Source organism: Mustelus asterias, unplaced genomic scaffold (genome assembly GCF_964213995.1).
Source record: "Mustelus asterias unplaced genomic scaffold, sMusAst1.hap1.1 HAP1_SCAFFOLD_85, whole genome shotgun sequence".
Classification (NCBI taxonomy): domain Eukaryota; kingdom Metazoa; phylum Chordata; class Chondrichthyes; order Carcharhiniformes; family Triakidae; genus Mustelus; species Mustelus asterias.
The window spans coordinates 255,487-283,046 of NW_027590139.1; the positions used below are offsets into that span (position 1 = coordinate 255,487).

The 27,560-nt window shown below is 46.3% G+C and overlaps 3 protein-coding genes across 3 annotated transcripts in view; 1 reads left to right on the forward strand and 2 right to left on the reverse strand.

The window, feature by feature from the left end:
• LOC144483983 (uncharacterized) overlaps window positions 1–27,560 on the forward strand; it is a 196,264-nt gene that overhangs the window by 50,127 nt on the left and 118,577 nt on the right. Inside the window, 1 exon segment of the mRNA XM_078202559.1 lies at window positions 12,073–12,519. Coding sequence (XP_078058685.1) covers window positions 12,073–12,519 — 447 coding nt within the window.
• Window positions 2,625–11,229, reverse strand: LOC144483975 (uncharacterized). The gene is made up of 3 exons (XM_078202550.1): window positions 11,226–11,229; window positions 6,020–6,517; window positions 2,625–2,818 (listed from the first exon to the last, which is right to left on the reverse strand). The coding sequence occupies exons 1-3, from the start codon at window positions 11,227–11,229 to the stop codon at window positions 2,625–2,627; spliced, it is 696 nt and encodes a 231-aa protein (XP_078058676.1).
• LOC144483976 (uncharacterized) lies at window positions 23,828–27,505 on the reverse strand. Its single transcript, XM_078202551.1, has 3 exons — window positions 27,492–27,505; window positions 26,503–27,204; window positions 23,828–23,918 (listed from the first exon to the last, which is right to left on the reverse strand). The coding sequence occupies exons 1-3, from the start codon at window positions 27,503–27,505 to the stop codon at window positions 23,828–23,830; spliced, it is 807 nt and encodes a 268-aa protein (XP_078058677.1).

Consider the following 27,560-nt stretch of genomic DNA (forward strand, 5'->3'; position numbering starts at 1 on the left):
CTGGGTAAGATAGCCACCATTGAAGTATGTTATTGCATTAAAAAAAATATGTTTTGTGATTCAATTACAACTGAAGCCAAAGCACCAAGGTATAAAATGAAAATAACTAATACAGCAGCTAATGTCAACAGGCACCACAGCTCTGTCCTGAGTTTAATTAATAGCGGAACAAACGTCCACACCTGAAGATGAACTCCTTGGAGTGTCAGCTGGTGTAACGAACTGATTGATTTACCATCCAACCCCTCTCCACACACACACACACACACACACGGACTTGACAATAAGAATGAACTCATGGTTGATCAAATCCTTTGAACTTTTAAATATGTTAACAGAGGGGAAACTGAATAAATCCATTTACACACATAACATATCTGAATGGTCTCTTTCTGGTGTGGCTGTGCTACTGTAAATAGGATAACTGACCACTTACATTCCAGAACTGACTGGGTCAGCACTGCCCTATTTCCAAGACCAACATTTAGGGACAGCAAAGTGGTTAGCACTGCTGTCTCACAGCGCCTGGGACCTGGGTTCTATTCCCAGCTTGGGTCACTGTCTGTGTGGAGTTTGCACATTCTCCCCATGTCTGCGTGGGTTTCCTCTGGGTGCTCTGGTTTGCTCCCACACTTCAAAGATATGCGGGTTAAGTGGATTGGCCATACTAAAAATTGTCAGGGGGTCTAGCTAGGGTTAATGCATGGGATTATGGAGATAGGGCGTGGGTGGGATTGTGGTTGGTCCAGACTCGATGGGCTGAATGGCCTTCTTCTGCACTGTCGAATTCTATGATCCTTGAAAAGGTACGAAATCAACTGCATTACTGCAAATAGTTTTATTTCCAAAACTGTATGAGAATTCCCACCTGACTCTATTGATTCAAGGAAACTTTGTTAATTTTTAAAATGTCCATGAATACTGCGGAGGCTTCTGCAACTCTTCCGATGTTGTTGTTTGTTAACTCAGATTTTTCAGAAAGAGAATTGAACAATCGTTTGAAAGGAGAAATAATGCACGTTTTTATGAAATATTAGGACGAATTGTATAACTGTTTGAAAATAAGCTAGCACAGACATGATGTGTGTCCTCATGAGCTGTTATTTCACGATTCTATTGTTAGATCAATGTCTCTCCAACATTCCAAAATATCCAGTCCGAATTCTATCTCTGCAAATCAAGGTCACGAACTACAGCATGACTACACAGTTTGAAATACTCTGCAGTCCCTTTGAGATGCTGACCGTGACGTGTGTCTGTAGTGTACTGATTATCATTCACCTCACACGATGAAAGATCCACAATTGAAAGTGAGAGGGGGAAAGTTTAAAAGAGATGTAAGGGGGAAGTTTTCCAAGAATGGTAAATTTGTGGAACTTGCTGCCCCACAGCGTGGTGGAGTCTGAATCGTTGAATGGTTTCAAGAAGGAGATAGATATATTTCTGACACAAAAAGGGATGAAAGATATGGGGAACAAGTGGGGGGATCGATTTGAGACCAGGGAGAGATCAGCCATGATCTGATTGAATCGCGGAGCAGGCTCTAAGGGCTGAAATTTACCTACTTCTGTTCCTATAAAGACAAGTTAAGTTAGAGTTTATTAGTCACAAGTAGGCTAACATTAACAATGCAGTGAAGTTACTGTGAAAATCCCCTAGTTATTACTGTATCACAGCAGCTCGTTTGCACAATGTGACTGAACCATCACATCAATACTTGGAGTAAATGACTGGGCTGAGATCTGGCTTGGATGAAATCATGAGGATCACTTGTCATCACAGAATCTGAGAAATTTACAGCACAGGATGCCATTCAGCCCATCATGCCTGTGCCAGCTGAAAATGAGCTGTCCAGTTTAGTCCCACTTTCCAGGTGTAGGTTGATGGCCCTATAGGACACAGCATGTCAAGTCCATACCTGAATACCTCTTGCATGTGAACATTTCTGTCTCCACCACCCTTTCAGAGAGTCAGTTTGATTCCCCACCACCCTCTGGGTGAAAACATCTCCACATTTTTCTAATCCTTCTGCCAATGTCTTTACCTCTCTGCCCCTTAGTTCTTGACATCTCTGTTAAGGAACTAGGACCTTCTGAGCCACACTCTCTGGCTAACCACCCCCTAACTAGAATGGTGCTGAGTACCCTAGCTGTGATCCAGCTAGTGTTTTTAGTAGTTCCAGGATAACCGCTCTCTCACCTTCCATTGGTTCAGTATAATGGAAACTGGGAGTTGCAACCTGTCAGCATTTCAAAGATATTCATAAATGATTGGAGGGTTTCTTACAGTTGGGATCTTTCTCTGTTCTGTCCACTCGATGAGTGAGATAAGACTTTCTCCTGTGAATATCCAGCTGGAGTTTGGGCCCTGATGTGTTTCCTTGTTCATCTTGTTGACTCTAAATATTGAATCTTGTGGTTTCAGACACCAGCTAATCAAACACCCAACAAAAGATTGTCTTTTACTGATTGTATTAATAGCACTGCAATAATAGAGTATAGTTACCCCATCCAGAGAACAGGGAGAATGTTGTTTTCTGTGGATCATCTCCTGACGGGAGAGTCCGATGTGGGATCGACATGGACATCCACAGAACTGGCAGTTCATGATGTTGTTGTTAATGCTCAAGGGGGATGGGGGGAGCTCTGCGGCTCCGCTCCACCTCTGGTCTTGCTCTGCGGCTCCGCTCCACTTCTGATCTTCCTCTGGATACCTCGGATGTTGAGAGTTTGGTGATGATGGTCCTTGAAACTGAACCAAACTTCAGTGCTGCCCCCACACGTGCCGGTCGCCACAGTGTTTTCCCCAGGGAGGTGGTCTGCAGTGCAGAAGTTTGTGAGGATATATTTTACGGGGTCCGTGTGTCATTTGTATTGACCACCTTGATGTTGTTTGCCCTGAGACAGTCTCCCATCGGGAAACTTCAACACATTGGACTTGGTCTCTTGAAATAAGTCAGGAATATGGATTGTTAATAAACTCCTGTCCTGCTTCTTGTGCTGTCCCCATAATAAGAGTAGTAAGAAGTCTTACAACACCAGGTTAAAGTCCAACCTGGCCACAGAAAACAACATTCTCCCTGTTCTCTGGATGGGGTAACTATACTCTGTCTGTATTATTGCAGTGCTATTAATACAATCAGTAACCTGGTGTTGTTAGACTTCTTACTGCGTTTACCCCAGTCCAACACCAGCATCTCCACCCCATAATAAGAGCCTGTCAACCTGAAAATTATACATCAATCCCTTCTCTTTGTCCTTTAACAACTCCTTTACCAATGCTAATATTTCACCCCTAGTGACATGAGCCCTTATCCTGTGCAACAACCTTGTGTATGGCACCTTATCAAATGGTTTTTAGAAATTCAATCAATGCAATATTCTCTGGTTCCCCTTTATCTAACCTGTTAGTTACATCCTCAACAAATGCTAGTAGATTTGTCAAATTCTTTCATAAACCAATGTTGACTTTGTCCAATCATGTTCTAATTTTCTAATTGCATTGTTATCACTTCCTGAATGATAGATTCCAATATTTTCCTCCAAGTCCCGCAGTTTGATTTGAAACAGCTCAGCTTTTCTTTTTGGCTTCACACACAGACTCAAACTTCCTCCTCTGGCCAACATTTATGAGAAAAACACTCCTCCCCCCCTGGGAAATACAGAGAGTTGTGGGATTCTGGAACTGGAATTAGAGCTGGAGGATAATCCAGGGTAATGATTTTGGGAGAAAGCAAAATCCTGCAGATGCTGGAATTCTGACTGAAACAGACCTGCTGAGTTTATCCAGTATTTTCTGTTTTTATTATAATGATTTTGGGACCTGGGTTTGAATCCCACCACGTTTCAATAAAAATATTGATGCAACATGAATCAATTATTGTAAAAACACATCTGGTTCTCTAATGCCCTTTAAGGAAGGAAATCTGCCGCCTGATCCAGTCTAACCGACATGTGACTGGATTCACAAACAATTCAAGGGTTGACTGGGTAAACAGGGAATGTCACCATCAGAAAAACAGAGCCCCCTGGAGGGCAGAAGGGTTAGGACAGGTTATGGAGAAGGTTAAAACTGTCATCATTGAGAACAACCCAGACTTCAATGGAACAACTGATCCCAAAAACAATCTCTTGTAGTTAGTGTGGCAGGGTGTGGTGAATCAGGTTTAAAAAGAGTCAAATTATATATGTTTTCTGGTTTGGACAACCACATTTAAATCTGGGACTCGGATGAGGATATGAATTGGTGTTCGGTGGTAAGATCTAAATCTGTGTATTATGCCTGGAAGCCTGAAGCCCAGAGTGAGAATATTTCAGAACCAGGATTCAAAATACATGGCTGTGGAGGGTGAATTCACCCTCAAAACGGCCGTGGAAATTCTGTCATAGGAGGAACTACTGGAAGAAAAATCACCCTGTACATGGGAGAGACAGAAACTGTGAGGACCATCTCCTCCAATCACAGATTCTGTCTCTCCTGATGTTGCTACATCTGCGGAGACAGAGTCTCAAATTGGAGGAACAGCTTTGCCACCTATTTTGAGAAAGGAAGGTCACTGACTCAGCAGCCCGTCTGTGATGTGTGGAGGAGTTGTGTCTTCCTGCTATAAAACTAGTTTGATAGCAATGTGAACCTCAAAAGGAATGAACCAACCATTGACAACACAGAGCTTTCCCCATTCTGCGGAACATTATTTTTATATATCTCAGTAGGTGGGGTGTACAGCTCAGGAATTTGAGTAATCGGGTATTCTGAACTTACCTACCAATCACTTGGGTCATCGCATAGAAATTGAGATACATTCATCCAGGTTCATATTGTAAACTGCTTTTATTTGCAGTTTACCGCTCACAGACAACATACAGAATCCCCGGTCAGAGCTGATCTCAGCTGGTGGAGTGAGGTTATTGATGGGTTATTAATGTAAATCCACACACAATGAAGTTGAGAATCGGGTGAGTTTTTTTCCTGCTCCAGAGTCTGATCCAATAAACAGTCTGCCCCGATTCAGTTACCTTGTGTCAAATAGTCCTATAGTCGATTTCCAAAATCTCATTTATTTTTAAAATAAATTAACAAAAAAATCTTATTTATAGATTACAATTGAAAAGATTTAATATACACACAGTCTTTGGTATTTGTGCTAGCTTACCTAAAGAAGCAAACTCAAAAGATATTCAACACACACACAGAAGGTAATGTTACTACGTGACTACATCACTAAATAAAGGAGTTACTGAGAATGGAAAAGGATCCCCTGGAAACCAAAAAATAGCCCTTAAAATCAAAGAGTAGCTCTCGAGAAAATCCCAACAAAAGCATTGAAAAGAAATACTTTGAACCCTACCGATGGATCTTTCAGATACTGATTTGTAGATTTTGAACCAAGAATCAATTTAGAATTGAAGCAAAAGTTCATAATTTTATTCCAAACAGGTTCCTGTTGAGAGTTCTTCAATTAAGGGGGAAGATCACTGGTGGTGCTTTTACAAAGTGACATTGCAGCCCTGAAAATCAGTGACATCTCCAGAATATTAAATTCCAGCCAGTTATGGGATTTGTTAACATCAGCAGAAATAAAATATTGTCAGACCATCAATACTGAACAGCAGCAAAAACAGCAGAATTCAACCCCTGCAGTCATTTATGAACTTGTTGATGTCTCAGGAGCCATTGTGACTGAGTGAATCCCTTCCCACACACAGAGCAGTTGAATGGCCTCTTAGTGTGAGTGCTTTGGTGAGCCAGCAGGTTGAAAGACTTTGCGAATCCCTTCCCACACACGGAGCAAGTGAACGGCCTCTCCCCTGTGTGAACTCGCTGGTGAGCAGAGAGGTTGGATGGCCGATTGAATCCCTTCCCACACACGGAGCATGTGAATGGTCTTTCTGCAGTGTGAGTGCGTCGGTGAGCAGTGAGGTTGGAAAATTCTTTCCACAGTCAGTGCAGCTGAATGGCTTCTCTTCAGTGTGAATTTTCTGGTGTCTCAGCAGGGTGGGTAAAGCTGTGAATCCCTTGCCACACACAAAGCAAGTAAACGGTCTCTCCCCAGTGTGAATTCGCTGGTGTGCAACGAGGGAGGATGCCTGTCTGAAACTCCGTCCACAGTCAGTGCAGCTGAATGGCTTCTCCTCAATGTGAACTCGCTGGTGTGACAGTAAGTGGGATGACCCAATGAATCCCTTCCCACATTCGGAGCAGGTGAACGGCCTCTCCCCAGTATGAACTCGCTGGTGTGATAGCAGGTGGAATGACTGAGTGAATCCCTTCCCACACACGGAGCAGATGAATGGTCTCTCCCCGGTGTGAGTGCGTTGGTGCACAGTGAGTGCTGAAGAATGCCTGAACCTCTTCCCACAGGAGGTGCAGGTGAATGGCTTTTCCTCAGTGTGAATTCTCTGGTGAGACCAAAGGCCAGATGACTGAATGAATCCCTCCCCACAGACAGAACAGGTGAACGGTTTCTCACCAGTGTGACTGCGCCGATGGTTTTCCAGCAGGGAAGGGTAACTGAATCCTTTCCCACAGTCCCCACATTTCCACGGTTTCTCCATGATACTGGTGTCCTTATGTTTCTCCAGGTTAAACGATCAGTTGAAGCCTCATCCACACACAGAATACATGTATAGTTTCTCCTTGCTGTGAATGCTGTGATGTTTTTTAAGGCTGCGTAACTGGATAAAGCTCTTTCCACAGTCAATTCACTGAAACACTCTCACTCGGGTGTGCGTGTATCTTGGTGCTTTTTCAGTCACACTGATGTTTGAAATCTTCTCCTCCAGACAGAAGACAAACATTTCTCCTTCCACATTCAAAGTCTGAGGATATTTAAGCCCGAGTGAATCGAGACTCTGTCTGATTTTGATGTGATGTTTCTTCACCTCACCTGTAAAAGGAGTTTACAAAATTAATCACTGTCAGTCCAGGATAGAAATTTTGAACAGGCAATTCTAATTCTCTGGAACATTTCTTCCTCTCTTGTTGCCCCAAATCAATAAATTCCTGTCCCACACACTCTCCCTCCTCCCTGGGCTGAAATCCAAACCCATCTCACCATTTCTTTTCTCCACTCCCAGTTTTCTCCCTCCCTCTCCTCTGTCTGGGTTCAGTTCTGATGTGGAGATGCTGGCGTTGGACTGGGGTGAACACAGTAAGAGTTTTAACAACACCAGGTTAAAGTCCAACAGGTTTATTTGGTAGCAAACACCTAATGGTAGCTAATGGCATTTGCTACCAAATAAACCTGTTGGACTTTAACCTGGTGTTGTTAAAACTCTAACTGGGTTCAGTTCTCCAGCTGCTGTCTGCAGACTGACAATAAAACCAATGGGTCTTACTGGGGGTGTTGGGGCCTCCAGCGGGTGTTTGTGAATCCTCCCCGCCCACCTCCCAGGGTTTCCTTCCTTCCCAGAGATCAGAGTCCTCATTGATTTGAGGCCAAAGTGTAACCTCTTATTTATTGTCCCCCTCCCCCATCCTCTGATGTGAACCATCCTCCAGTGGCTGAGCCAGGATGGGGCCGTTAACCTGGTCCTGTTCCCGGGAGGGAGGGAGAAGCCCCGCAGCTGCAAACCAGGGAGCTGACAATGATTCTGAAGGGTTTGCGGATCCACAAAGTGTTTCCAAATCCTCCCAGCCACCGCCTAACGCTGACTCCGCTTCTCCGGGACAAACAAGCGCCAAGGACAGCAATGACACTGCGCATGCTCCACATCACAATGCCCGGGGAGTGATTGACGGCAGCTCCGGACCAATAGGAAGAGGGGCCGGGGCTGGAGGACCGAACGGAAGCGGCTGGTCCTCCAACCAATCGGAGTGAATGAGGGGCGGGACTGGAGGACCGAGTGGGAGCGGCTGGTCCTCCAACCAATCGGAGTGAATGAGGGGCGGGACCTGAAGCATGCGCAGTGCGGCTGAACCAGATAAACCTGTTGGACTTTAACCTGGTGTTGTTTGACTTCTTACTGTGTTTACCCGAGTCCAACGCCGGCATCTTCACATCAGTGCGGGTAATGGCGACGGACAGACGGTTTTAATTTGGAAGCGAGACCAATACGAGGTAGCGGGCGGCGTGCGGGAAATGATAAATGTGGCGGGTGGGTGGAGAGGCTTTGTAAACATGTTGTTCAAACACAAACCCCGGAAATGAACTTCCCGGTCCCCCCACTTTGTACCAAATGGAGCGGCAGCTTGTAGTGTTAGACCCGGGCTGACTGCCGCCATTGAGGCTGCATGTGGGAGGCCGGCAGGGATTGTGATCGGGGAGTGAAGCCCTGACGTCACAATGGAACGGGTGAGAGTGTGACGTCACAATGGAATGGGTGAGAGTGTGACGTCACAATGGAATGGGTGAGAGTGTGAGGTCACAATGGAATGGGTGAGGGTGTGACGTCACAATGGAATGGGCGAGAGTGTGACATCACAATGGAATGGGTGAGGGTGTGACATCACAATGGAATGGGTGAGGGTGTGACGTCACAATGGAATGGGTGAGGGTGTGACGTCACAATGGAATGGGTGGAAGTGTGACTTCACGATGGAATGGGTGAGAGTGTGACATCACAATGGAATGGGTGAGGGTGTGACATCACAATGGAATGGGTGAGGGTTTCAGATGAGCTGAGACTGGGCTGGAGTCGGGCGATGGCACTGACATGTGGCCCGGTGGCACAGTGGTTAGTGCAGCTGCCGAACAGCGCCAGGAACCCGGGTTCAATTCCAACCTTGGCTCACTGTCTCTGCAGAGTTTCTACATTCTCTCCGTGTCTGTGTGGGTTTCCTCCGGGTGTTCCGGTTTCCTTCCACAGTCCAAAGATGTGCCGGCGTTGGACTGGGGTAAGCACAGTAAGTAATCTCACAACACCAGGTTAAAATCCAACAGGTTTATTTGGTAGCATAAGCCACAGGCTTTCGGAGCGCTGCCCCTTCATCAGGTGAGTGGGAGTTCTATTCACAAACAGGGCATATAAAGACACAAACTCAATTTACAAGATAATGGTTGGAATGCGAGTCTTTACAGGTAATCAAGTCTTAAAGGTATAGACAATGTGAGTGGAGAGAGGGTTAAGCACAGGTTAAAGAGATGTGTATTGTCTCCAGCCAGGACAGTTAGTGAGATTTTGCAAGCCCAGGCAAGTCATGGGGGTTACAGATAGTGTGACATGACCCCAAGATCCCGGTTGAGGCCGTCCTCATGTGTGATTGACAGATCCATGCTCACTGCTTCTTGCCCTGGGTGCAGAGAGCTGAAAATTTCCATGCAGGCTGCCAGACAGATAAATGTCTACATTACTGGAGTAAAAATGTGTGGAATATACAGACCAAATTCACTTCATTTCCTTCAGTTGCTGCAAGTCCCCAACTTGCCCCAGAATGAGAAAAGAAATGGAAAGGGGGAAACATTGATTTCCTCCCAGATGTTGCCCAGAGGAGGAAGTTTCACTCTGAAGCTCATTGGACAAGTTCCGCATTGTGACGTCACAATGGAGCCCTGCCTGAATCAGCCAATAGGAATCACTCTGCTCCGCGGTGATGTCTCCCGGTTCCAGTGAGCAGGCCCGGGCGCGCGGACCCTGGAGCCCCGCCCCCACCCATTGTTCCCCTCCCCCTGGACCAGATCGAGCCAAGGTTTCCAGGCAACCGGCTGACGGCCCTGGCCAGAGCGAGAAGCTGCTCGGTGAGCTCCCCCTCCCCCCGGCCCAGGACTGCACATGTGCAAGGGAGAGGGGAAGCTGCGCATGTGCGGGGGAGAACCCACCCTGTGATTTTCATGCTGAGGTGTTGACCAATGGGAAGAGTTGGAGGACCGGAAGGACTCTGGTCTTCCAGCCAATCAGAGCGTGGGCTTTGTATGAATGAAGATTGATCTTCAGACAGACTCAAACTTCCTCCTGTCTCAAACATCTGTGAGTAAAACACTTTCTCTTCAACCCCCTTTCCATTTCTTTTCTCATTCTGGGGGAAATTGGGGACTTGCAGCAACTGAAGGGAAAGGAAGTGAATCCAGGGAGCTGCAGACTCTGGAAAGGTTGGCCCAGGTCTCTCTCTCTCTTAAACCAGAAAATGATCCATTTCTGCCCACTGTTTGCTGTTAGCCAACCTTCTATCCACGCCAATATGTTATCCCCACAGCATGAATTTTTATTTGCTGCAATAACCTTTGATGCGGCACCTCATCAAATGTCTTCTGGAAATCTAAGTACAGCGCATCCACCGATTTCCCTTTATCCAATTCCCGATGGGGAATTTTAGAAAATTGAACAACACATCAACTATCTCACTCTGTTCAGACCCGAGAATGAAGCCCAGCAGGACCCGAGGACTCATCAGCCCACAGCTCCAACAGTTTGCTGAGGACCACTTCCCTGGGAATTGTGCTTTTTCAGAGTTCATCCCACACTTCTGTTTTCTGATTTCCAGCTGTTTCTGAGTTTTAACTGTATCCTCTATTGTGAACACCGAGGCAAAATACTTGTTCAATTCATCTCCCAGCTCCTTATTTTTCATTATCAATTCCTGGACTCACTTTCTATTAGACAGTTAAGAAATGAGGTGGAGCAAGTGACTGAAGTGTCAGTCGGGGAGCACTATTGGGAGCACCAATAGTTTCAAAATAGTTCTGGAAAAAGATAGGACAGGTCCACAGGTCAAGGCCCTAAACTGGAGCAGGGCCACTTTTGTGGGCATTAGGCAGGATCTAGCAGATGTCGATTAGGTGAGTTTGTTTGAAGGGAAAGGAATGACTGGCAAATGGGAGGTTTTAAAAGTGTGATATCAAGAGTCCAGAGGCAGTATATTCCTGTTAAGATGAAGGGAAAGAATGGTAAATTTAAGGATCTCTGGCAGACAAGGGACATTGAGGCTCTGGTCAGGTAAAAGAAGGAAGCATACATTGGGTTTAGGCAATCGGGGACAAGTGAATCACTCTGACTATAAAAAGTGTAAGAAAATACTGAAGAGGGAAATCAGGAGGACAAAAAGAGGGTCTGATATGGATCTGGCAGGTAAGATTAAAGAAAATTCCAAGAGGTTCTATCACGATATAAAGAGTAAACCGGTGGCTAGAGAGAGAATAGGTCCCCTTAAAAATCAGTATGGCCATCTGTGTGTGGAGCCACAGGAGATGGGTGAGATTTTTAATGAATACTTCTCCTCTGTGTTTACTGCGGAGAGCACCATGGGGGATAAAGAAATAAGGGAAACAAGTGGTGATGTGTTGGGCACACTCATGTTACTTGGGAGGAGGTATCTGCAGCCTTATAAAAGCAAATTACTGCGGATGCTGGAATCTGAAACCAAGAGAGAAAATGCTGGAAAATCTCAGCAGGTCTGGCAGCATCTGTAAGGAGAGAAAAGAGCTGATGTTTCTTGTCTAAATGACCCTTTGTCAAAGCTCTGAAACATCAGTTCTTTTCTCTCCATACAGATACTGCCAGACCTGCTGAGAATGGGGAGAGAGTGTGTGGGATGGAGATTTACAGCTTTTGGGGAATGAGAGAGGAAAGAATGTTCCATAGAAATTGTCTGTTCTGAATTTCTATCCTGTACTGACACTGATGACTTTTGGAAACTCATTTTACAGGATATTGAAAGAGGAATCACAGGCCGAAATCTCAAACGTCACATCTAGACGTGACAGAATCGTGTTCCTTGGGACCTCAATATCATCGGACTTTGAATCCAGAAGGAGAAATGATTGTCCAGTCTGACGATTTGAAAAGATTTGAAATGTCAGTGTGAGTGAAAAAGCATCGACACACTGCCACACTCGAGTGAGAGTGTTCCAATGCACTGACTAAAGAGCTTTAACCAGTTACACAGTCTGAATAAATATCACACCATTCACAGTGGGGAGAGACTGTAATCTTGTTCTGTGTGTGGACGAAGTTTCAACTAATTGTCCACCCAAGAGAGAGGTAAGGACACCTGCACCATGGAGAAACCATGGAAATGTGAGGACTGTGGGAAGGGATACAGAGCCCCATGTCTGCTGGAAGCTCATCGGCGCAGCCACACTGGGGAGAGGCTGTTCATCTGCTCTCAGTGTGAGAAGGGATTTAATCAGTTCTCCAGCTTACGGATACACCAGCGAGTTCACACTGGGGAGAGACCATTCACCTGCTCTCAGTGTGGGAAGGGATTCACTCAGTTATCCAGCCTGCAGACACACCAGTGAGTTCACACTGGGGAGAGGCCATTCACCTGCTCTCAGTGTGGGAAGGGATTCACTCAGTTATCCAGCCTGCAGACACACCAGCGAGTTCACACTGGGGAGAGGCCGTTCACCTGCTCTCAGTGTGGAAAGGGATTCACTCGGTTACCCGACCTGCGGACACACCAGCGAGTTCACACAGGGGAGAAACCATTCACCTGCTCTCAGTGTGGGAAGGGCTTCTCTCGGTCATCCACCCTGTGGACACATCAGCCAGTTCACACTGGGGAGAGGCCATTCACCTGCTCTCAGTGTGGAAAGGGTTTCAGCGTTTCATCCCGGCTGCTGAGACACCAGCAAGTTCACGAGTGATGACAGGGGTTGGATTCTGCTGTTATTGTCTCTGCTCTCAGTTGCATCCAGGACTGCATTTTGTGCATTCTCACAGTTGGTCAATGGGAAGGGGCAGAGGGTTTCTTTGTGCTGGACTGGCTGGTCTCAGCCTCCAGTGGGCTGATGCTCTTTGAACCTTTTTGTGAATACCTGGTTTCAAATGTCACAAGGATCACAGAGTGACAGGGTGTTAGGAAGTTTAGAGATATTTCATCAGAAGAAAACAGAGGTTGGCATTGCAAAGGTACATTTCTGAATGGAGGGCTGTGACAAGTGACATTCTAAGAAGTTTAACAACACCAGGTTAAAGTCCAACAGGTTTATTTGGTAGCAAAAGCCACACTGTCTTCTTACTGTGTTTACCCCAGTCCAACGCCGGCATCTCCACAAGTGACATTCCTCAGGGATCAGTGCTGGGACTTTTGCTGTTTGTAATATATACAAATGATTTGGAAGAAAATGTAACTGGTTTGATTGGTAAGTTTGTGGATGACACAAAGGTTGGTGGAATTGCGGATAGCGATGGGGATTTGTGAGAGGGAGGTCATGCCTCACTAACCTGGTGGAGTTTTTTGTAGAAGTGACGAGAATAGTTGACGAGGGAAGGGCCGTGGATGTCATCTATATGGACTTTACTAAAGCGTTTGACAAAGTCCCTCATGGTAGGTTGGTGCAAAAGGTTGGATCTCATGGGATAAAGGCGGAGGTGGCTAGATGGGTGGAGAACTGGCTTGGTCACAGAAGACAGAGGGGTAGTGGAAGGGTCTTTTTCCGGCTGGATGCCTGTGACTAGTGGTGTTCCGCAGGGCTCTGTATTGGGACCTCTGCTGTTTGTGATTTGTATAAACGATCTGGAAGAAGGTGTAACTGGGGTGATCAGTAAGTTTGCGGATGACACAAAAATGGCTGGACTTGCAGATAGTGAGGAACATTGTCAGAGGCTACAGAAGGATATAGATAGGCTGGAAATTTGGGCAAAGAAATGGCAGATGGAGTTCAATCCAGATAAATGCGAAGTGATGCATTTTGGTAGAACTAACGTAGGGGGGAGCTATGCAATAAATGGCAGAACCATAAAGGGTGTAGATACGCAGAGGGACCTGGGTGTGCAAGTCCACAGATCCTTGAAGGTGACGGCACAGGTGGAGAAGGTAGTGAAGAAGGCATATGGCATGCTTGCCTTTATAGGACGGGGCATAGAGTATAAAAGTTGGGGTCTGATGTTGGGGTTGTATAGAACGTTGGTTCGGCCGCATTTGGAATACTGCGCCCAGTTCTGGTCGCCACACTACCAGAAGGACGTGGAGGCTTTAGAGAGAGTGCAGAGGAGGTTTACCAGGATGCTGCCTGGTATGGAAGGGCTTAGTTATGAGGAGAGATTGGGTAAACTGGGGTTGTTCTCGCTGGAAAGACGGAGGATGAGGGGTGACCTAATAGAGGTGTATAAAATTATGAAAGGCATAGATAGGGTGAATGGTGGGAATCTTTTTCCCAGGTCGGTGGTGACGTTCATGAGGGGTCATAGGTTCAAGGTGAGGTGGGGGAGGTTTAACACGGATATCAGAAGGACGTATTTTACACAGAGGGTGGTGGGGGTCTGGAATGCGCTGCCGGGCAAGGTGGTGGAGGCGGACACACTGGGAACATTTAAGACTTATCTAGACAGCCATATGAACGGAGTGGGAATGGAGGGATACAAAAGAATGGTCTAGTTTGGACCAGGGGGCGGCGAGGGCTGAAGGGCCTGTTCCTGTGCTGTATTGTTCTTTGTTTCTTTGTTTTGTTTCTTTGGGACCGGCAGAGGATACAGCAGGATATAGATCAGTTGGAGACTTGGGCGGAGAGATGGCAGATGAAGTTTAATCCGGACAAATGTGAGGTAATGCATTTTGGAAGGTCTAATACAGATGGGAAATATACAGTAAATGGCAGAACCCTTAAGAGTATTGATAGGCAGAGGGATCTGGGTGTACAGGTACACAGGTCATTGAAAGTGGCAATGCAGGTGGAGAAGATAGTCAAGAAGGCATACGGCATGCTTGCCTTCATCGGCCGGGGCATTGAGTTTAAAAATTGGCAAGTCATGTTGCAGCTTTATAGAACCTTAGTCAGGCCGCACTTGGAATCTAGTGTTCAATTCTGGTCACCACACTACCAGAAGAATGTGGAGGCTTTGGAGAGGGTACGGAAAATATTTATCAGGATATTGTCTGGTGTGGAGGGCATTAGCTATGAGGAGAGTTTGGAGAAACTTGGTTTGTTCTCACTGGAACGACGGAGGTTGAGGGGCGCAACCTGATAGAAGTCTACAAGATTATGGGGGGCATGGACAGAGTGGATTATCAGAAGCTTTTTCCCAGGGTGGAAGAGTCAATTACTCAGGGCATAAGTTTAAGGTGCGAGGGGCAAGGTTTAAAGGAGATGTACAAGACAGGTATTTTATACAGAGGGTGATGGGTGCCTGGAACTCGTTGCTGGGGAAGGTAGTGGAAGCAGATACGATAGTGACTTTTCAGATGCGTCTTGACAAATATATGAATAGCATCGGAATAGAGAGATATGGTCCCCGGAAAGGTAGGAGGTTTTAGTTCAGACGGGCAGCATGGTTGCTACAGGCTTGGAGGGCCAAAGGGCTTGTTTCTGTGCTGTAATTTTCTTTGTTCTTCGTTCTGTTTGGAACATCCCAAATGCCCATCCAATTTCCTTTTTCATTGTTTATTGTCTCTACTTCCTCCACCCTCGTAGGCAGCGAGTTTCAGGTCATTACCATTCGCTGCATCAGAATATTCTTCCTCACATCCCCCCTCCCAATTCCCCCCGCCTTGCATCTCTGACCCAAAACAAGAAATCTGTGTCCCCCTCGTCCTTGTCCCTTCAGCTAATGGGAACAGCTTTTCTTTGTCCACCTTATCTAAACCTGTCAGAAACTTGTCCACCTCCATCAAATCTCCCCTCAACCTCCTTTGCTCCAAGGGGAACAACCCCAACCTGACATCGACAATAAAGAACAAACCAACAGAATATGTTACTGTCTGAAATCAAATGGGAATGTTTAATTTTTGTTTTAAAGATATTGTGAATATATTGTCCTGGACAATAAAGGAATTGGAATAACTCACCTTGGGAGTGGTTGAATGGAATATATCAATCTGGTATCCACGTACAGTCTCGTGAAAGTCTGGAATATGCAGCTGGAAGTCCCTTCCTAACAGCACTGTGGGTGGACGTATACCTCGGGTATTGCAGCAGTTCAAGAAGGGGTTGGGGTTGACCATGGCCAAGGCAGCTACATACAGCCACATATTCTGTTATAATTGAAGGGGAGGCACGGTAGCACAGTGGTGGGGTGGCACGGTAGCACAGTGGTGGGGTGGCACGGTAGCACATTGGTGGGGTGGCACGGTAGCACAGTGGTGGGGTGGCATGGTAGCTCAGTGGTTAGCACTGTTGCTTCACAGCTCCAGGGACCTGGGTTCGATTCCCGGCTTGGGTCACTGTCTGTGTGGAGTTTGCACATTCTCCTCATGTCCGGGTGCTCCGGTTTCCTCCCACAGTCCAAAGATGTGCGGGTTAGGCTGATTGGCTATGCTAAAATTGCCCCTTAGTGTCCTGGGATGCATAGATTAGAGGGATTAGCGGGTAAAATATGTAGGGATATCGGGGTAGGGCCTGGGTGGGATTGTGGTCGGTGCAGACTCGATGGGCCGAATGGCCTCTTTCTGTACTGTAGGGTTTCTATGACTGCAGATTGAATGTGAAGCATTGTAGGACTGGACTATCTTGACCATATTCCTGTGACTGCCAGGAGACTCATGTGTCTATTTTAGTTTATAATTGAGGATTTCTGGGAATAAGTTAAATGCGGAAATATTAAGCATAGCCTGGAGGAATTTGGAATAACTGAGAATTTTATCCCCAGATAAAGAACAAAGATTTTGTCGGTGTTTGGGTGTAACATGTTTGGGATTTTAAATCAACAAAGATGTTGCCTCTAAAATCAGTCCTTGTAAGTTGGCTTAAAAAAGGTTAAGTTATAATGAAGGATCTTGGATCTTATTTTAATCAAGGAGTTGTGAGCTTGTAGTGTGCTCTGTCACTTTAAGAATCTATCGCTGCGAGAGAGAATGCTGAGGATTCATTGTTTGAAATTTTCGAGCTGTGAGAATCTGTGTTTTGTTTGTTTTATGTGGATGTTTGTAGATGTGTTTTATCATTGTTTTGGGCTCCATTTGTTAAGGTTTATCTTTCTGGTGGATTAACCTGATCTTGAGTCTTTAAAGGCATTTTTGGAAGTTTAAAAACAGGATCACAAGAAAGCTTAAGGAATTAATTTTGGTTATTGTTGTTGTAAATCACATGCTTAGTTTCTCTGTTTGTGTGTGGATGATATTTGTGGGTTGAACGCTTCAAGCTTTGAGGTTTTTTGTCTGTGATTTAAATCAAACAGATTTTTAAAAAAGGAAGTGTGATTAATAAAACTTTTTTTGTTCAGAAGTTATGAACCTGGAGCCATATTTACTGACCAGAGACAGGATTCCAGGATAGTTTACTAAACATGTGGAAATTTTAATCCGGATACAATTCACCCATGTGAGAATGAGAGTTTTAATTTCTAATGGTTATTTAAAATTTGACACGTGTGAAATGATTCTGACCAATCCTGTGTTGGATTGATCTTGGGTTAAACTTCCTGTCAGGTCCAAAGATTTATTCCTGATGCAAGTAACACAATGAAAAGGAAAATTCTGGAATTGGATACTGAAGAAAAGAGTTTAAAAGGAGAGAGCATTAAATAGAAATGTTCCCAGACCATGTGGTCGTTAGATTAAAACAAAGGAAGAGTGCTGACGTCCATGAGAACTTTTAATCCACCCCATTTCTAACTAAGGGAGTCTATGGACAAAGAAAGCCCAAGAAAGACCCCCCCCCAAGGGGGGTCTGGAAAGCATCATGATGAGGGCACCTGTCCATGAGATGATCACAAAGCCCCATAATGCCCAGATACTAATTTTATTGAACCTATAATGTATGTAATCTATCACCATTCTGATTGGATTATGTCCAGCCGGGATGGGCTGTGTAACTGGATAAGAATTGATGATATTCTGTGTTGGGTGGAGTTGCACATGGTCAGCCCCTGTGGCTTCTCCCCGCTGGCGTAACTCAATAAACTGTTTGTCGATTGAATCAGGCACAACACACTGGGTACATTACCACTTCATCCTTGGGAGTGGCCTGATAGGCCGAGGTCCAGACTAAATGTGGTCTTTGGGGGGGCCTTTCATGAATCACATGTGTTTGGTCGTTGTAAATGTGCATTCAAAATGGTTGGAAGCACAGATCATGAATAATATTCCAGCTCCTGTGACAAAGGAGAAGCTCTGTCAAATTTTCACAAGCCGTGGGTTACCAGATTGGCTTGTTTCAGATAACGACACTCTGTTTACAAGTGAGGTGTTTCAGGAATTCCTGTAAAGGAATGGTCTACGCTGTGTGCGTACTGCACGGTAGCACAGTGGTTAGCACTGCTGCTTCACAGCTCCAGGGACCTGGGTTCGATTCCTGGCTTGGGTCACTGTCTGTGTGGAGTTTGCACATTCTCCTTGTGTCTGCGTGGGTTTCCTCCGGGTGCTCCAGTTTCCTCCCACAGTCCAAAGATGTGCGGGTTAGGTTGATTGGCTATGCTAAAAATTGCCCTTAGTGTCCTGAGATGCATAGGTTAGAGGGATTAGTTGTGTAAATATAGAGGGATATGGGGGGTAGGGCCTGGGTGGGATTGTGGTCGGTGCAGACTCGATGGGCCGAATGGCCTCTTTCTGTACTGTAGGGTTTCTATTTCATTTCACCGTTTCATCTGGCTACAAATGGTCTTCATGACGTGGAGATGCCGGCGTTGGACTGGGGTAAACACAGTAAGAAGTTTAACAACACCAGGTTAAAGTCCAACAGGTTTATTTGTTCGCAAATGCATTTGTTAGCTCGTGGCATTTGCTAACAAATAAACCTGTTGGACTTTAACCTGGTGTTGTTAAACTTCTTACTGTACAAATGGTCAAGCAGAAAAAGCTGTTCAAACTCTGAAGGAGGGATTGAAGAGAATGGTGGGCGATACTTTAAGAACAAGCTCTCAAGATTTTTGTTCCAGTTTCGCATCACACCACAATCCACAACCGGACTCTCTCCTGTGGAATTTCTAGGTAGAAGGTTGACGTCTCATCTGGATCTGCTTCACCCAGATCTCAGAGCAAAAGTGAGCAGGAAACAAGAGAAGCAGAAGGAGGGACACGACTATCGCGCCATAGAGAGGCAGTTCAAACCGGGTGATCAGGTTTACATCAGAAACTTTGGGAGTAACCAAAGGTGGTTACCGGGAATAATTTTAAACCAAAGTGGTCCAGTATCTTGGGTGGTGAGACTGTAAAACGGAAGAGTTGTTCGCAGACACCAAGATCATATTCGCTTGCGGTGTGACCCCGAGTCAGGAACAGTTTCAGAGTCAGCAACCATTACTGAGAACATGGCAGAGGATCATGCTGCTGTGGATGTTCACCAGGAAATGGTTCCAGCTTTGCCAGTTGACTCTGCTGTGGGAGTGGAAGAGGAATGTTCATGTACAGATTCTCAAACTACCTCTTCACCTCCCATTCCAGAAACACCATTACAAGATTTACCAGTGGTATTGTACAGGTCGCAATGCAACCACAAAGCTCCTGACAGACTTCCGTATTGTTAAAGACATTACTTTGTTGTATTTCTGTCCTGATGGGGGATTGAAATTTAAGGGGAGGAGAAGTGTTACAGAGTGTTCTTCTCAGCCTCTCTCCCTTCTGAGCACGTGCGGGCTTTGGCCGGGGTTTCAGTCTGCAAGTCCAGGCTGGTTCCAATGCTCCTGTTTCCTTTAGTTTGCCAATGATTTTTAAACTTTGTTATTTATTTATATAAATAACATTCTGCTTTTAACAATACATTTGACTACCTTATTTGTGGACTGAAGTTCCCAAATTGTAAAGCAGGAGATTAGTTAAATGGACAGCCTGAATTGAGAGACAATTAAAGAATAAATGATTCATTAATACAGATGTTAGAAAGGCGAGAATGTAAATTTGAACACAAAAGGGTGGCCCGGTGGCACACTGGTTAGCTCTGCTGCCTCAGCGCCAGGGACCTGGGTTTGATTCCCGGCTTGGGAGACTCTGTGGACTTTGCATGTTGTTCCCATGTCTGCCTGGTTTTCTTCCGGGTGCTCTGGTTTCCTCCCACATTCCAAAAGATGTGCTGGTTAGGTGCATTGACCATGCTAAATTCTCCGTCAGTGCACCCGAACAGATGCCAGAGTGCGGTGACTAGGGGATTTTCCCAGGAACTTCATTTATTCGTGTCACAAGTCGGCTTACGTTAACATTGCAATGAAGTTACTGTGAAAATCCCCGAGTCGCCACACGAAGGTGCCTGTTCGGGTACACGGAGGGAGAATTTAGCATGGCCAATGCACCTAACCAGCATGTCTTTCGGGCTGTGGGAGGAAACCGGAGCACCCGGAGGGAACCCACGCAGACATGGGGAGAATGTGCAGACTGTGATTCAAGTCGGGAGTCGAACCCAGGTCCCTGGCGCTGTGAGGCAGCAGTGCAAACCACTGTGCCCTACAGAGAGGTGTTGGGAGCTGTTGATTTTACAAGTTATCCATGTTTTCGGAGCCATCACTTCATGTCCTGGTCTGAGAAGGATGGAGAGAAGTCTGTTCATAAGATATAGGAGCAGAATTAGGCCATTCGGCCCATCGAGTCTGCTCCGTCATTCGATCAAGGCTGATATGCTCCTCATCCCCATGTTCTTGCCTTCTCCCCATAACCTTTCATAAGTTCATATGTTCAATTGTTAAAGCTAAACTTTCTCCTTTTACTGTTAATCGATACTGTCCTTTTTTATCTTTGACTTGTTACATTTTTAATGGTTAATAAACTTACTGAATCACCGTTTAAAGTATTCTTTCGAGCCACATGGTTAAGTCACTGGAACCTGGTGTGATTGACAGTTATGGAGTTATTGTAAACAAGAGAACCCCATAAATCTTAGTTCAAATAAATCAAAGTTCTCACAAATGGAATGTTATCCTTTATTCTGAGAGAAATTGAACACAGAAGTAGATATTATGCTTCAGTTATACAGGGCGTTGCTGAAACTGCATCTTGAACACTGGGTGCAGTTTTGTCTCCAATTAAACAAAGGATCGTAGGATCCCTGCAGTACAGACGGAGGCCGTTCTGTCCACTGAGTCTGTACCAAACACCATCCCATCCAGGCCCTATTCCCATAACCCCACACATTTACCCTGCTAACCCCCCTGACACAAGGGTCAATTTAGCATAGCCAATCAACCTAACCCGCACATCTTTGGACTGTGGGAGGAAATTGGAGCCCCCGCAGGAAACCCACGCAGACACGGGGAGAATGTCCAAACTCCACACAGACAGTGAATCGGACGAGGGACCCAGGAATTGAACCTGGGTCCCTGGCGCTGTGAGGCAGCAGTGCTAACCACTGTGCCACCGTGCTGCCCCATTTTATAAATACCATGGAAGCAGTTCAGAGGAGGTTTACTAGATTGACTCCCATCCAGCAGTGTGAAATGTTAACTCGGTTTCTCTCTCCACAGATGCTGCCAGACCGGCTGCGTTTTTTCAGTTCTTTCTGTATTTATTTTAGATCTATCTGTCGTGGGAGGAAAAACACTATTTACTATCCAGGATAAATAAATGTCCTTCATCAGCTTTTGTGGATCATTTCAGTGGAAATGTGCTCTCAGGCTCAAAGAGCATCAGCCCACTGGAAGCAAAGTTGTGAGACCAGCCAGTCCAGCAAAAAGAAACCCTCCGACCCTCCCACTTCACCAACTGTCAGAGTGAACATGGTTCAGTCCTGGATGTGATCAACAGCAGCAAGAACAGCAGAATCCAACCCCTGTCATCACTTGTGAACTCGCTGGTGTCTCCGCAGGCTGGATGACTGAGTTAATCCCTTCCCACACACACAGCAGGTGAACGGTCTCTCCCCAGTGTGAACTCGCTGGTGCTCCCGCAGGCTGGATGACGTTCTAAATCTCTTTGTGCAGTGAGAGCAGCTGAATAAGAACATAAGAACATAAGAAATAGGAGCAGGAGTAGGCCATCTAGCCCCTCGAGCCTGCCCCGCCATTCAATAAGATCATGGCTGATCTGACGTGGATCAGTACCACTTACCCGCCTGATCCCCATAACCCTTAATTCCCTTACCGATCAGGAATCCATCCATCCGCGCTTTAAACATATTCAGCGAGGTAGCCTCCACCACCTCAGTGGGCAGAGAATTCCAGAGATTCACCACCCTCTGGGAGAAGAAGTTCCTCCTCAACTCTGTCTTAAACCGACCCCCCTTTATTTTGAGGCTGTGCCCTCTAGTTTTAACTTCCTTACTAAGTGGAAAGAATCTCTCCGCCTCCACCCTATCCAGCCCCCGTATTATCTTATAAGTCTCCATAAGATCCCCCCTCATCCTTCTAAACTCCAACGAGTACAAACCCAATCTCCTCAGCCTCTCCTCATAATCCAAACCCCTCATCTCCGGTATCAACCTGGTGAACCTTCTCTGCACTCCCTCCAATGCCAATATATCCTTCCTCATATAAGGGGACCAATACTGCACACAGTATTCCATCTGCGGCCTCACCAATGCCCTGTACAGGTGCATCAAGACATCCCTGCTTTTATATTCTATCCCCCTCGCAATATAGGCCAACATCCCATTTGCCTTCTTGATCACCTGTTGTACCTGCAGACTGGGCTTTTGCGTCTCATGCACAAGGACCCCCAGGTCCCTTTGCACGGTAGCATGTTTTAATTTGTTTCCATTGAGATAGTAATCCCATTTGTTATTATTTCCTCCAAAGTGTATAACCTCGCATTTGTCAACGTTATACTCCATTTGCCATATCCTCGCCCACTCACTCAGCCTGTCCAAATCTCTCTGCAGATCTTCTCCGTCCTCCACACGATTCACTTTTCCACTTATCTTTGTGTCGTCTGCAAACTTCGTTACCCTACACTCCGTCCCCTCCTCCAGATCATCTATATAAATGGTAAACAGTTGCGGCCCGAGTACCAATCCCTGCGGCACGCCACTAGTTACCTTCCTCCAACCGGAAAAACACCCATTTATTCCGACTCTTTGCTTCCTGTCGGATAGCCAGTCCCCAATCCACTTTAACACACTACCCCCAACTCCGTGTGCCCTAATCTTCTTCAGCAGCCTTTTATGGGGCACCTTATCAAACGGTCTCTTATGAATGGTCTCTCCTCAGTGTGAGTGCGCTGGTGTATAACCAGATCCCGAGAACTTTTGAAACCATTGCCACAGCCAGAGCATTTAAAGGGTCTCTCCTGGGTGTGAGTGAGATTGTGACTCAGCAGGCTGGAGGAATGAGTGAATCCCTTCCCACACACAGAGCAGGTGAATGGTCTCTCCCTGGTGTGAGTTCGCTGGTGCTCCCGCAGGTGGGATGATGTTCTAAATCTCTTTGTGCAGTGAGAGCAGCTGAACGGTCTCTCCCCAGTGTGAATCCGCTGGTGGATCATCAGTTCCCGAGAGCTTTTGAAACCACTTCCACAGTCAGAGCATTTAAAGGGTTTCTCATTGCTGTGAGTGACTTTGTGTTTTGACAGATTGGATAACTGCAGAAATCCTTTCCCACACACCAAGCAGGTGAATGGTCTCTCTCCAGTGTGAACGCGCTGGTGTCTCTGCAGATCGGGTAAATGAGCGAATCCGTTCCCACACTCAAAGCAGATGAACGCTCTTTCTCCAGTGTGAACCAGCCGATGTCGCTGCAGATGATATAACCGAGAGAATCCCTTCCCACACACAGAACAGGTGTGCGGCTTCTCTCCAGTGTGAATACGTCGATGGGTCTGCAGCGCAGAGGGAGTTTTGGAACCCTTCCCACAGTCCCCGCATTTCCACGGTTTCTCCATGGTGCAGGTATCCTTGTGTTGCTCCAGGTTTGACCAGCAGTTGAAGTCTCACACAGAACAAGATTATGATGCCCTGCGGTGATGGTGCAATATTGTTTACGGCTCTGTGACTGTGTAACTGAAGCTCTTTCCACAGTCAATGCACAGGAAAATCTCAGTTGATTGTGTGTGTGTGTGTGTGTGTCAGTCCTGTTCCAGCCACACTGATGTTTAAAGACTGCGAAAGCAGACAGAACAGAGAAACATTTCTCCTTCTGGGTTCAAAGGCCGATAGCATTCAGGTCCCGATGAATTGAGTGAGTTTGTCAGATGTGGACGTGATGTTTGATTCGAGATTTCTGTCTGTAAAATCCTCACCTTCTGATATCCTATAAAAGGAGTTAAGAAAATTCATCACTTTCAATATAGGATAGAAATTCAGAACAGACAATTCTAGTTTCCATGGAACATTCCTTCCTCTCTCATTCCCAAAAGCCTCCTTCCTGTCCTGGACACAGAGAGCTGAAAATCTCCATGCAGGCTGCCAAACAGGTACATGTCTATCTGACCGGCCGAACAATGTGTGGAATATACAGACTGGATTCACTTCCTTTTCCTTCAGTTGCTGCAAGTCCCCAATTTCCCCCAGAATGAGAAAAGAAGTGGAAGGGGGGAGCATATTCTGTTAGTTTGTTCTTTATTGTCAATGTCAGGCTGGGGTTGTTCCCCTTGGAACAAAGGAGGTTGAGGGGAGATTTGATAGAGGTGGACAAGATTCTGACAGGTTTAGATAAGGTGGACAAAGAAAAGCTGTTCCCATTAGCTGATGGGACAAGGACGAGGGGGGACACAGATTTCTTGTTTTGGGTCAGAGATGCAAGGGGGGGTGTGGCGGGGGGGTGGGGGGGGGGGGGAGGTGGGATGGAGGGGTATGGGGGGGGAGATGTGAGGAAGAATATTCTGATGCAGCGAATGTTAATGACCTGGAACTCGCTGCCTATGAGGGTGGAGGAAGTGGAGACAATAAACAATTAAAAAGGAAATTGGATGGGCATTTGGGATGTTCCAAACAGAACGAAGAACAAAGAAAATTACAGCACAGAAACAAGCCCTTTGGCCCTCCAAGCCTGGAGCAACCATGCTGCCCGTCTGAACTAAAACCCCCTACCCTTCCGGGGACCATATCCCTCTATTAACGGGGGGGTTGGAGTTTAAGAGCCGTGGGGTTATGCTGCAACTGTACAGGACCTTGGTGAGACCACATTTGGAATATTGTGTGCAGTTCTGGTCAACTCACTTTAAGAAGGATGTGGAAGCGCTGGAAAGAGTGCAGAGGAGATTTACCAGGATGCTGCCTGGTTTGGAGGGTAGGTCTTATGAGGAAAGGTTGAGCGAGCTAGGGCTGTTCTCTCTGGAGCGGAGGAGGCTGAGGGGAGACTTAATAGAGGTTTATAAAATGATGAAGGGGATAGATAGAGTGAACGTTCAAAGACTATTTCCTCGGATGGATGGAGCTATTACAAGGGGGCATAACTATAGGGTTCATGGTGGGAGATATAGGAAGGATATCAGAGGTAGGTTCTTTACACAGAGAGTGGTTGGGCTGTGGAATGGACTGCCTGCAGTGATAGTGGAGTCAGACACTTTAGGAACATTTAAGCGGTTATTGGATAGGCACATGGAGCACACCAGAATGATAGGGAGTGGGATAGCTTGATCTTGGTTTCAGATAAAGCTCGGCACAACATTGTGGGCCGAAGGGCCTGTTCTGTGCTGTACTGTTCTATTATTCCTATGCTATTCATATATTTGTCAAGATACATCTTAAAAGTCACTATCGTATCTGTTTACACTATCTTCCCCGGCAACGGGTTCCAGGCACTCACCACCCTCTGTGTAAAAAACCTGCCTTGTACATCTCCTTTAAACCTTGCCCCGCGCACCTTAAACCAATGCCCCTAGTAATTGACTCTTCCACCCCGGGAAAAAGCTTCTGATTATCCACTCTGTCCATGCCCCTCATAATCTTGTGGACTTCTTTCAGGTCGCCCCACCCCTCAACCTCTGTTGTTCCAGTGAGAACAAACCAAGTTTCTCCAACCTCTCCTCATAGCTAATGCCCTCCACACCAGGCAACATCCTGATAAATATTTTCCGTACCCTCTCCAAAGCCTCCACATCCTTCTGGTAGTGTGGTGACCAGAATTGAACACTAGATTCCAAGTGCGGTCCAACTAAGGTTCTATAAAGCTGCAACATGACTTACCAATTTTTAAACTCAATGCCCCGGCCGATGAAGGCAAGCATGCTGTATGTCTTCTTGACTACCTTCTCCACCTGCATTGCCACTTTCAATGACCTGTGTACCTGTACACCTAGATCCCTCTGCCTATGAATACTCTTAAGGGTTCTGCCATTTACTGTATATTTCCCATCTGTATTAGACCTTCCAAAATGCATTACCTCACATTTGTCCGGATTAAACTTCATCGGCCATCTCTCCACCCAAGTCTCCAACTGATCTATATCCTGCTGTATCCTCTGCCGGTCCCCATCGCTATCCGCAAATCCACCAACCTTTGCGTCGTCCACAAACTTACTAATCAAACCAGTTACATTTTCCTCCAAATCATTTATATATGTTACAAACAGCAAAAGTCCCAGCACTGATCGCTGAGGAATGTCACTTGTCACAGCCCTCCATTCAGAAATGTACCTTTGCACTGCCAACCTCTGTTTTCTTCTGACTGAATATCTCGAAACTTCCTAACACCCTGTCACTCTGTGATCCTTGTGACATTTGAAACCAGGTATTCGCAAAAAGACTCAAAGAGCATCAGCCCACTGGAGGCTGAGACCAGCCAGTCCAGCACAAAGAAACCCTCTGACCCTTCCCATTGACCAACTGTGAGAATGAACAAAATGCAGTCCTGGATGTAATTGAGAGCAGAAACAATAACAGCAGAATCCAACCTCTCGTGCACTTGCTGGTGTCTCAGCAGCCGGGATGAAACTCTGAAACCCTTCCCACACTGAGAGCAGGTGAACGGCCTCTCCCCAGTGTGGACTCGCTGGTGAGTCTGCAAGTCAGATGACTGAGCGAATCCCTTTCCACACTGAGAGCAGATGAATGGTTTCTCCCCAGTGTGAACTCGCTGGTGTCTCTGCAGGTGGGTTAACAGAGTGAATCCCTTCCCACACTGAGAGCAGGTGAACGGCCTCTCCCCTGTGTGACGTAGCTGGTGTCTCTGCAGGTCGGCTGACTGAGTGAATTCTTGCCCACACTGAGAGCAGGTGAACGGTCTCTCCCCAGTGTGAAGTCGTTCGTGTGTCCGCAGGGTGGATGACTGAGTGAATCCCTTCCCACACTGACAACAGTTGAATGGCCTCTCTCCAGTGTGAATGCGTTGGTGTCTCTGCAGGTGCGATGACCGAGTGAATCCCTTCCCACACTGAGAGCAGGTGAATGGCCTCTCCCCAGTGTGAACTCGCTGGTGTCTCTGCAGATGGGATGACCGAGTGAATCCCTTCCCACACTGAGAGCAGGTAAATGGCCTCTCCCCAGTGTGAACTCGCTGGTGTCTCTGCAGGTCAGATAACTGACTGAATCCCTTCCCACATTGAGAGCAGGTGAATGGTCTCTCCCCAATGTGAACTCGCTGGTGTATCCGTAAACTGGATAAATGATTAAATCCCTTCTCACACTGAGAGCAGATGAATGGCCTCGCCCCAGTGTGGCTGCGCCGATGAGCTTCCAGCTTAGATGGGGCTCTGTATCCCTTCCCACAGTCCACACATTTCCATGGTTTCTCCATGGTGCAGGTGTCCTTACCTCTCTCTTGAGTGGACAATTAGTTGAAACTTCGTCCACACACAGAACAAGATTACAGTCTCTACCCGCTGTGAACGGTGTGATATTTATTCAGACTGTGTAACTGGTTAAAGCTCTTTCGTCAATGCACAGGAACACTCTCATTCAAGTGTGGCAGTGTGTTGATGCTTTTTCACTCACACTGACATTTCAAATCTTT

Bases quoted from the DNA above. Each gene is read 5' to 3' on its own strand.
- LOC144483975 (XM_078202550.1), bottom strand. The intron at 2,819-6,019 runs GCAAGGGATTCA...TCTGCACTGCAG, and splicing joins GTTTACTTGCTTTGTGTGTG to ACCACCTCCCTGGGGAAAAC.
- LOC144483976 (XM_078202551.1), bottom strand. The intron at 23,919-26,502 runs GTTGGATTCTGC...CTCCTTTTATAG, and splicing joins CACCAGCAAGTGCACGAGAG to GATATCAGAAGGTGAGGATT.